Below are 11425 nucleotides of genomic sequence, written 5' to 3' on the forward strand. Positions count from 1 at the left end.
CCTGTGGGTCTCATTATTTTCCAATTACACCTGGATGTGAAACATCAGTGTTGGCATTTAAACCCCACCAGGTCGGTGAGGGTTTAAAATGGTTCGTGTCTGCCTTCTGCAAAAGTTAAAGTGAAGACAAGGCGGGTCTGTTTAACACAGCAGGTTTCCCCTAATTAGCCAGCCACAAGTCGCAGAAAAGAGTTACACAGGTACTTACTATTTGTAACCCATGGCCACATCCACAAAATACTTTCTTCTCTGTCGATAGACATTGTCCTTAAATCCCTTAAACAGAAAAGAGATTAAGTTATTTAACAGAGTGCCAAAAAATCCGCCGCAGCAGGCCTGAACGAAAATCACCGTGGTGTTTATTGAATGTTGGAGTCAAATGTGAATTTTATCCTTGGATGACCATCTTGATGGCACAGGCAGAAGCGAACTGGCCTTACAGTAAAACCTCATTATATTTGAGTTGTACTAATTTGGGATGCATGGGAATTCAGGCTAAAGTGAATGGCATCTTTGGTTTTCAAGTATCATTTACATGTAATTGATGTTAATCACGAGTTAATCTTATCCTGTTCATTAAAACAGGTCCCTTTAACATGGTTATTTAGTAAGTTAACCTAAATGTAATTGCTTTGGGTAAATAGCCAATAAATGCACATTTGTTAAAAATTCTATCATTCAGGATAATCATTGAATCCCCCAAATTAGCATGGATTAAAGAGGTTTTGCTGTTTTTTATGAGAATAGCCACATAATGCAAAATCGATTATAAGGGATTCATGCACACGATAGCACATGAGCTCCATTCCGCTCTGAGTTCCCCTTGATTCTATTTAGTCTTTAGGAACTGCAAGACATCTGTCCGTCATCATGCACTTGGGAAGTTAAACATCCTGACTGTCACTGTTCTGTCAGGTGGAATACTCCTGAGAGGAACTTCCCGGTTTACTCAAGAATCTCTGCTCTTGTCAACAGACCTTCCACTTTCCTTTCCTTCAGGTACTTTCAATCAATTCTTTCTGGGCTGGTTTCTTCAAACTACTGGAAACCCAGAAGGAATTGTTTCCATTTAACTTCTTACGTCTGCAACCCTGCGAGCTCGAAGGGTAACCAGGAAGCAGTGGAGAATGGAGGCTGGGCGGGACAGGCCGCTGGGATCATGGGCTCTGAGAGGAGAGCTGAGACAGGCCCCCGGAAGCCCAGATCACCTCGGCTACGGCTTGCACGCTTCTGCAAAAGTGGGCTGTTCAAGGAGGCACCTCAAACACAGAGAAAATCACTCTGTTCTCTTGTATGGTTGAAGGAGAACTGGCCTTGAGGACCGTCTGCTGGGCTGAGATAAAGAACTTCCACTGCTAACAGCCTTTCTCTCTAAGAGCATTATTGTTAGTGGGAGACAGAGAGAGAGTACCCTGAGATCACCCAGACACCCCGAAGAAATGAAGTATGCCTGCCAGAGAAGCTAACCTTTCTTTCCTCTGTTATGAATTGGGAGTTTTCAAAGTGGTGTTCACAGGCAGGCTTACGAGGCCTTAAAATATGTACACACAAAATGCTGTGACCAAGCTACCGCATTCCCAAATGTGTCTGTGACCTAAAGAAGGTCTCCTGCTCTAGAGGAGAAAGTAGGAGCTTCAAGTCACTAGGAATACTGGGCCGCCTAGGAGAGCAAAACGGGAGTTCCAAGCACCTTTATTACTCAGAAGGAAAGCAGGCCATGACAAAAGGCAAAGAGTCATATGAAAAGCACAGCAGCTGTTCCCCAATTCCTGCCAAACCAGACATCACCCTGCAAGCATCGTTATCGGCTGGGCTTCCTGAAGATTCTTGACTGTCTCTCCTTGGCAAACACCTGCACCTTTTCCAGGCATGCAGGAGAGTGATTTACTCAACATGCCTCATTAGCCTAGTATGGCAGTGATTATGCAAATATCATTGGCAATCCAGAGCTGCCAGGATTGAACTGTGGACTAGCAAAATAAAACAGGGACGCTAGCTACACCAGTGATCACAGAGACAGAGCATTCTTTGGCCATCTATTCTGGACTGAAGGCAGGGATAAAGTTACCAGATAACACAGAGGACACCCATGCAATAGTTGGGGCATACTTATACTAAGAAATGATTCCTTGTTTACCTGAAATTCAAATTTAATTGGGCATCCTATATATGTATTTACTAAATCTGGCAACCCTAATCCCCAGAGAGTGTCTGCCCCACACCTATCCTTCCTCTCTCAGTTTAAATCAAGGGGAACTGAAGAGCTACCCAGCACCCTAAAGTGCTCAGCCAAGTACGAGTTGGCACTCAAGTAGCTATCCCAAATAGTTCGACCCTGGTGAAATATTAGAATCCCTTGGGGAGCTTTAAAGAATACTCTGAACCTAGACACATTCCCTGAGGTTATGATCTAAGCACTCTGGGGTGAGATCCCGGCCTCAGTATTTTTTTTTTTAATTCCCCATAGATTATTTGAATGGAAAGCTAATGTTGAGAATCACTGAGCTAGAACATTAGTTTTCAAACACTAGAGCTCATCAGAATCTCCTGTGAATCCTTTTAAATGCAGATTGCAGGGTCCATCCTGAAAGTTCTGATTCAGTAGGCTTCAGATGAGCCCCAAGGAACTGCATTTTTAATAAGCACTTTATGGCTGGGCCTTGAACCACCCTTTGAGAGACCCTCCCAGTCTGGATCCTTGCTACTCAAAGTGTAGCGGACCTCCAGCGTAAGCCTCAACTGGGAGCTCACTAGACACGCAGAACCTCACTTTGCACTTTGAAAAGATCTTCCAGGTGGTTTGTCCGGCAAAGTTTGGGAGACACTGACCTAGAGAGATGTTTAACCCTTTCTAGGGAGCCTCGGCAACCTGACTCTCCCATTCCAGCTCCTTCCGAGCCACCTTAGTACAGGGCACCATCCTGACACAGTAATCCCTGTCTCAGAACTGGGAGTATTCCCAGGCACCAAAGGTCCTTCGACCACTTTTTCCATGCTCACCAAATAATAACTTACAAAAAACATCAACTTACCAATACCAGATTTTGCATAACGAACATTTGGTGTGCTTATAAAAGAAATACATGTGGTAAAAAAAAAAAAAAAATGATGAGAGAGGTCGGAGATAGCTAAGTACTTGCAATTATTTCAACTGGCTGCACAGAAAATAAGGGACGTCCTAAGGTGGGTATAATTAGGAGTAATGGAACAGAATTAAACACAGGAAAGTTTACACTGAGTATCGGAATCAATTTCTTCACAAGGTCATTGGTTCCTGTGGTTGTTACACTAACAAAGCTGACCCCCTTTCTCCGGGTTGAGTAATTGAAGAACTAGACTAAGGGGAGCATTTGGAAATAGGAGGTTCGCAAGAAATCCTTTACTATCCAGGCATTGATCTGAATGATTTAATACAGCATTTCCATTCCTGGGATTAGGCATTTACTCTTGCCAAAATGCTTTCCAGTTGTTTTATTAACTAGGCTTTTCCAATGCCCCTTGGAGGTCAATAAGGATTTTATTTCCACTTTTTACATAAAGAATTTGAGGCACAGAGGTAGAGGGACTCGCCCAAGGTCATCCTGCAAGTTAACACCTGGTATCTGGAAAGTCCTATTACTGTTAATCTCTTAAATCAGGCTTCTTTGTGAAGTCTGACTCCTCTGAAAGTAGCGGGGCGGGGGGGGGGGGGGGGGGGGGGGGGGGGGGGGAGATAAAAAACGGATGATTCTTAAAGGCACTTTAAGTGTTCAGGAGCCCTACATGTGACTTACTGTGAATTATTCTGAAGTTTTGGATTGGCAAATGTAACACACTGTGTCTCTGAGTAAATTAAGCTTCTTGAAAATAATGCAAATGAATTAGGTCTGTTTGACCATTTGCTTGAATGGTACGTTATGAATTGGTCTGAATTGGTATATTATACCAAATGACTAATTTGACTGAAACTTTCCCTCTAATTAAAGATGTTGTAGGATCCTCTCTAGCAGTGATTCTCAAACTTTATGTTGTTAAAACAAACTCCCAGGTAATGCTAATGCAGCCAAGCCTGGGACCACACTTGGAGAACCACTGCATAGGTTAATAGTCACACGTCAGATTTCTAGATTTCCTCCATTTAAATAAAAGGAATACCTCAGACCACAAAGCCCTTCTATAAGCCTGGCTGATCTGCTTGGGTTTTACCCTTTTATCTGCCCATTTGTAGAAAGGGTCACGGGGGGGGGGGGGAAGTGCTTGTAACAAATGAGTATATTGCTTACTTCTCCCAGACTCTTAGCTGTACTTCATTCTGACCATAAAGAAGTTCCAAGTCTCTTGTGTTAAATAAAAACTGATGTAAAGGGGGAGGAAGGAAATAATGGGAAATGCTTACCTACATATCATATTTCTTTAAAGGTAGTTGTTTTTATTGGAATAGAAGAGAGATAGTGGTAAATAGATTCAGGGTAGATGTGGGAAAAGATGTGTTTTCCATCACAACCTTATTCTAAAACTCTCTGCCTTTCCATTGAGACTGAAGTCCACCGCATTACTCTATTCCTAACTACCTCCAGTCAAGGAAAATAGCAAGGAGAATTTTATTCTCTTACTGAGGCCCATAATGCCTAGTCCTCCCTCGTTTCTCAAAGGGGTGATCAATTTCAGTTCATCGTTTTTCCACGGGTCACCATCTGCAAGTATATTTCACACTGTCTAATGCTACAGAAATATTCTCCAAGGTTTAGAATCTCCTTCCCTATACAACCCTTTTAAGAACAAATGTTACATGGAAATGCCATCTTTCTAATCTGCTTCCAGCCAACGCATATGTACAGGGAAGCTTTATCATTGGGAAGCCGGCTCTCAGAGATGGGGAATAAATAATAAATTGCTCCACAATAAAGCACACAACATGGCACGCTGCCTGGCACATGCGTGGAGCTGGACCAGCATGTATGGAATGGATTAGACTGGACACTTACTGGGTGGTCGGCATCAAGCTCAGAACCATACATGAGAACTCTGTGAGAACATTTGTCTAACTCAGAGATCTTCCGGGGGAACCAGGGCACATCCTCTAGTTCTGTTGAAAACACAGTGCGGGTTCAAAAATATTAGCTCACAGATTGTATTTTCCTTTTTGCAACATTTGTCAGATTGCTAAGTCACCCGACAAGGAAAAGCTGGCCTTGCCTTCTTCCTCCGTCCAAATGTTCTCCGGCGGATTCAGCGTCACAATTGTAGTTTGAAATTTCAGCAACTGAATGAGTTCATTGAATTCGGTTTTGCCACACTCGCAGTCCACAAAGATTTCAACCTCTGAACTTCTTCGCCGGGATTTCCTAGACTCAATATGAACCATGTTGACGTGTTTTTCCTGTGGAAATATGAGCAACATCTCTAAATTATCTTCACGGCACAATAAAAGGGATGCCAAGGGCTATTCTTGTTCAACTCTTAAGAACAGGTGCCAAGTGCCCACAAAGGAGAAAAAGACAGTCTCCTTGCTCTTTGATTGACTAAAACATGGAAATGTTTTCAACCAGTGCTTCTGTTAATTGGACTAGAGACTGTATGTAGGTTTTCCTGTCTCTTTTTTTAAAAAAAGAAGGGGGTATATAAAAGCATATAAAGGGCCCTATAAAATGTATTATAATTATGAATATCATCATTTCCCTGCACAGTCCACATCCCATTGGGGGTGTGCATTGCTAGTTGGGGGCAAGGGGAAATTAGCTTATCACATCATCGTATCATCCCCAAATTTATATTTTTATTTTCATATGTTTCCAAAACCATAGCTAAAACTCAACCCCCTGATTTAATAGTGGTATAAGGTTTCCACTATACATTAAACTAAAGTTTAAAAATAATCTTTGAAAAAACATGTAAATAGTACAAATGGCAAGCAAATGAGGCAGACACTGGGCAGGTGGCTGGGAATCACAAGCCAAAGAAAAGGAAGAAAAGCAGCCAAGAAAGTACCTCTACAGGCAAAAAGAAAAACAAAACAACAAAACAACAACCAAAAAACACACCTCAGTGGGACCATTCATTAACTGTTCTGTTTCAGCAACCTCCAGACTAGCTTCATGCAAGGATGCATTGTTGCAACCATCACCCCACCAGGGATTTCAGGGGTAAAAGTCTCCTTACAATAAGGTATTCAAGGAGGGGAGCAGCAATTTAATATTTGAACATTAGGTTTAAACTTGCCCAGTGAGGCATTTTCCTTTCCGCTGAGTTAACTGAAGACTAAGTTCTCATCTCCACCCTAGCCTACCCCTGAATAAGCCCATACCTCCCCATCACACCTGCTGATATCCTGTGATTATCAATTCACATTCCTAATACAATCCTGGCTGGCCTCGGAATTTTCAGCACAGGAGTAGGAGAGGTAGTTACCAGTGCAGAGTAACATCAAATCAAACAGCATCCTCCTCTGTATAAAGAAACTAGTCCTGTGACTGGGAAACTAGATGCTCTAGTCTTGTTTTTATTAATCTTTACAGTCACACCGTATTTTCTAAATTGGCTGATAATAAAGGTAAGACTAATATTAAGGTCAAGAGTCTTCACACACATTGTGTCACTTTGGACACTTAATGCCCATTGCTTGAAGCAGAGTAGATATTTTTAGACAAGGGAACTGAGGTACAGATGGGTTAAGTGGTTTAGCTAAGACCCCATGACTAGCTGATGGCCAAGTGAAAACTTCGGGGCCGCTAACTCCTTCTCCAGGGATTCTGGCCTGCCTTGGGGCACTGCGTGGAGACAGCACTGGATGATATAATTATGTGTAAAATATTTCCCCAGATTTCCATTACCACTGTTTATGGTGTCTGATCCTTTCTTCCAGGTCAAGAGAGAACAGGGAAATATTTGCCAAATCAGGCTGCTAATTCCCCCTCTCTGGTCATCAAAGAGACCTCACAATAGAGGCCTCATATCTGTACATTTTACAAGGCACTTTCACTCATATTACTGCATCACAACTACCTTGTTAGGTAGGATTTATGATCGCTATTTTACGAATAAAGAAATGGAAGCTAGGAAGCAGCTAGTGGTTAGCCAAGCCAGGAGAACACAGGTCTGACTCCTCTGACTGCAATTCCCATCATCTTTCCACTGTACCAGCAGCCCCAGGCACCACGCAGAGCTAGGCTCCTTATCTTACAGCTCAAATCAGCAGCCAGCGCTCCCCAAACAAAATGCATTTGTAAGGGACAATGCTTGCTGAAGGGTAAGGTGGCTATCAGGTCTGCCCTGGCAAGAGGGGAATAGTTTTTCTGGGGTTCTCTAACCTCACTCTCAACCATGCTCTTTCTTGAGGGTTCAAGCCACCAAACTGGACCTGGAAAAACGGCTACTACATTTCTATAAAATAAAGAGAGAGCTAGCCCTGGCTTCAATAGGAGGAGAGTGACTCATCGCCCCAAAAAACATGTTAAGCTCATGCAAAAACGAGGCTCAAGGGAATTTACCAAATGCCTCTACTCATGCATCTCGTTTGATGCAATAAATGTGCTCCCAGGACATGTGCACAATTCAGATGTTAACAAATCAAATCAGGCTGCAGTCTCTTGATATTTAAAGATACCCTCTTTGGCTCCTTTTGCCAAGCAAAAGGGGGTGAGGCTCACATTTTTTAATTACTGACTTTCTTATCTGGCAATAGTCTGAGGAATTACTAGTAGATTCACTTGGAATTAATAAAACGTAGTTGACACAAATCTGCTTATTACATCACTCGGCAGACAAACTTTACTTATAAAGCTTCATGAAATCTGGTTTCTTTGAACCTTTGAACACATTACCCAGAAATGGACTCAGTAACGTTTCACAGCAGAGGACGGGTTTGTCATTGGGCACACAGTCACTTTTAAGGTTAGGTAATGATGTTTACATTCACCTGGAAGAGGTTCAACACTTTTACCAATCCGCCAACTTCATTTTTCAGTGAGAATACAACAGCTGTTTTGCCGCCTTCAGGACTGGTTTCACTTTTGCTGTTTCCCTTGCTGCTTTTTTTATCATCCTTTTTGCCAGAGTTAGCTTTACTTAACTTCAAGAAGGTAGAAACACACACACACATAAACATTGGTTAGGATCCCAGAGTTCTCATAACTAGATTTTTGGTCAGATATTCCATTCATATGCTAGAAGCCTCATCAATCATATAAACTCAAAGAGAAGTTGCCACATCACTCATAACTTTTGATCATAAATACCAGTCTAATTTACTCTGGGACACTATTTTCCAGTGCTCTAAGATAGCCAGGGGTTGAAATTAAAGGGGGATCAGATTTGCTTCACCTTATTTAATAGCAACAAAAATCTGACCATCATAAAGTATAAAGTCTCATATATGACACTTCCTGCTTTACTTTCTAGGTTTATTTTACAGCATGAAATTTGGTCTGTTAGCCTAGTTGCATAATATGGAAACTATATTAATAACTAACATAACAAAAATAAGACCAAACATATATTTCACAACAATAATTTTAGTTTCCATTTAATCTTAAAAACAAAATATTCATTTCATTCTGAAATATGTCAGGACGTGCCCTAAAATTGACAACCTCACTTTCTGCGATTAGAACCACATTGTCAGTGTGAATCTATCTGCAGAAGTTCAACACAGGAGAGCATATTCAATTAAGGCCATCTGTGTCAGCAGAGGATTCCTGAAAAGTGGCTGTTAAAATCCAGCCACAAATAAAAGAAAAAAGAAGGAAGGGAGGAAGGGAAAGAGGAAGGAAGGAAACAAGGAAGGAAGGAAACAAGGAAGGAAGGAAGGAAAAGAGAGAAAGAGAAAAAAAACTAGCTAATCATTAGAAGCAAAGAGTGAAATCTGAGAAACTGTAAAGGATTAACACTTCATTAGCTACTCAAGTTATTATAATACAGAACTAAGTGATGACTCTTAGTCCTATTGGTTAAAGACAAAAACAGCAGATTTCAGAAACTTGGATCCCACTGTCCGAAATACCAAATAAAAAAGCTAGAAACTTTCAGTTAAAAGACAAAGTGAAGTTAGGGTGTACTTTTTTGTGTTCTTTATATGCAAACGAAGACTTGGGCAAACAGACGTTTCTCCCTGGCTAATAGTAGTACAGTGCAGTCGGACCGGTCTATCACTTCCTCAGGAAACTGAGAAAAGTACATGTGATACGGAACCCGGTGAATAGGAACTTGCCACTGCCTTCCTCTGATTTCCCCACTGCCTTTCTTTTCACATGTGTCACATTTTCCCATTGCCTCACTCACTAGATTTTTATATCATGGAAATGAATATTTGATTAGTTATGACTTGAAGGAGAGAAGTGTATGCAGACATTGGCATTTGACAGTATGTTTAGTCAGTAAAAGCTCAAATGTCCCCGCACTCTCAACATCTGCCCTCTTCCCACCACATAACACACAGCTCTTAGATATTTACATAGGCTTTTTTATATGAAAGGGTCATACATTAACCATAACTCTGAGTTCTTTGTTTTCCTTCTAGCAGTTCATTATGACTTCAAAATTCCTCAATGTAATATCTCATCCAAATATTCATGATGTTTGGATGTTAAAAAAAAATCTATTTGCATTTCTGGTCTCATTTCTGCAAACTGATTTAAATGGTTCTACAAAACTTGCCCTGATTACTTTTCAACATTTTTAGCAGCAATAATACACGAGTACAATATAACCTTCTGGCACATGTTTGGAGCTATGATATTAAAACAGAATTTTCTATGATACAGACTGAACTGTAATTGGTTTGATAAACTCTGTTACAGCAATGAAATAGCATTTAATATTTTTAATGACTAGGAATCTGAATACTTTTTTTTGTTCACTGTCTTTTTTATTAAATCCCATCACTATGACCTCACATTAGGATCTAAAATCCTGCAAAATGTTAACTTTTTTTCCTGTTAATATTTAAATACAAAAACTGCCTTAAGTACTGAAATAAGTGGCACATTGCTTTCATTTTGTCAATTAAAATGGAAAGTGAGGAAAGCAGGAAAACTTTTGAAAGGAACCGATCCTTATTTTATCCCAATAATCAACACTTCTAGGCAAGAATGAAAATCTTACTTCTGTGTTTAAAGAACAAGCTTTGTAGATGGGAAGGGGTATAGGAGACAAAATCATCTTGCGGGAACCACAGAAATCTATTTAACTTCTTCTCCCTGTCCCTACTCATAATAAGTGGCCTTTCAAAATCCTACACCCTTTTTTTGGTTGTAGATATAAGACATTGGTTCATACAACCTCTCGCTCTTGGTGGGTAGGAACTTTTTTACTTTCTACTTATAAACTTTGAGGAAAGGAAGTTTAGAACATAGGGATTGGGACACCCACTTTACTTTACGGAGAGAGAAGGAAGACTGAAGGCAGACAGGAGGGAGGCAGGGTATTCGGATGCTAGAGGAACGAGTTGAGGTGTGTGTGCTTACTCTGCATCAGGTGTCCACATGGCAAGACTAAGACCATCGCTACCCTAGAAAGCACTCCTCTAGAGTGCCAGCCACTCAGTACTCACTGTTAAGCTGCCAAGGAGCTGCTGCTCTTCGGGCAACGCTGAATCCAGAGAAAACCCTCTCCTTGCCCAGTATTTACTGGAAAACATCATCATTGCCGGCTGCATGGATCCCGATGTAATTTTCTTTCTCTGCAGCAGGGGGGACTAAAGGGGCGCTAGCAGGGCTGGTGGAGACCGAGAGAGGAAGGGGTGTAGGAATAGCAGCCCTCTCCAGGCTCTGTCCAGAACCCTGGTGCTGAAGAAAGAGCAACGAGAATCGTCCTCTCCCCAGGCTCCTTTATATGAGTGACTGGGGACTGATGGAAAGCTGATTAGAAAGAAACTCATTTCTGGCTGCTGATGGCCACGATCAGATTACAGACCTGAAGCCTGGGGTTATCTGTGCTTCTGGTGCAGTCTGTTTCATAGGTCGAATTGACGTTTGGGCGTGGGTGGTGGAGAACAATACATAATGGGGTGTTACATGTAAAAGAAAACATATGTTCCCTGATATTAGCTCATCTCTCAGACCTGCTCCTGGCAAGCTAACCTCAGCCTTTAGGTGACTATGAGTTCAAAGGGTTTGTGCTTTCTTCCCAAAGGAGGAAAATTAGAAAGATCAGCATTGCTGAATCCTTAAGCCATTTTGTTTTGTGTTAATAAGTTTTCTGCTCTGTGTTATGATTGTATGTGTGTGGTGACTTCATAAAAAGCACTGCTTCCCAATCCTGTGATGCCGCTCTGTGGTGATGTTCAGGCAACAGTATTGTAAAGGAAATGTAAGGCTTTGATTTAGCCTTACATAATATAGATATAGTTGAGACACTAACCCTAGAATCTTCCTCACTATGTGGGAAGGAAAAGGAAACTAAATGTCTATATACCATTCTTTTGATGCTATTGATGGTTACTGAATTTTTC

The 11425-nt window shown here is 41.3% G+C and overlaps 1 protein-coding gene across 3 annotated transcripts in view; it reads right to left on the reverse strand.

Annotated features, from left to right (window-relative positions):
- TPH2 (tryptophan hydroxylase 2) overlaps positions 1 to 10636 on the reverse strand; it is an 89621-nt gene extending 78985 nt beyond the window's left edge. The window contains exons 1-5 of one of the 3 annotated variants that reach the window (XM_025883195.2): positions 10526 to 10636; positions 7895 to 8047; positions 5176 to 5359; positions 4965 to 5065; positions 209 to 276 (exon numbers count right to left, since the gene is read on the reverse strand). In XM_025883195.2, the coding sequence (XP_025738980.1) occupies positions 209 to 276; positions 4965 to 5065; positions 5176 to 5359; positions 7895 to 8047; positions 10526 to 10630 (611 nt within the window). In that variant the 5' untranslated portion in view covers positions 10631 to 10636. Of the gene's footprint in view, positions 1 to 208; positions 277 to 4964; positions 5066 to 5175; positions 5360 to 7894; positions 8067 to 10521 lie in introns of all 3 variants that reach the window. The other 2 variants (XM_025883196.2, XM_025883197.2) reach the window with 2 other exon arrangements.
- Between the last annotated feature and the right edge of the window lie 789 nt (positions 10637 to 11425).

The sequence above is a fragment of the Callorhinus ursinus genome, unplaced genomic scaffold (genome assembly GCF_003265705.2).
Source record: "Callorhinus ursinus isolate GAN/ISIS: 27379988/994484 unplaced genomic scaffold, GSC_fseal_2.0 scaffold14, whole genome shotgun sequence".
Classification (NCBI taxonomy): domain Eukaryota; kingdom Metazoa; phylum Chordata; class Mammalia; order Carnivora; family Otariidae; genus Callorhinus; species Callorhinus ursinus.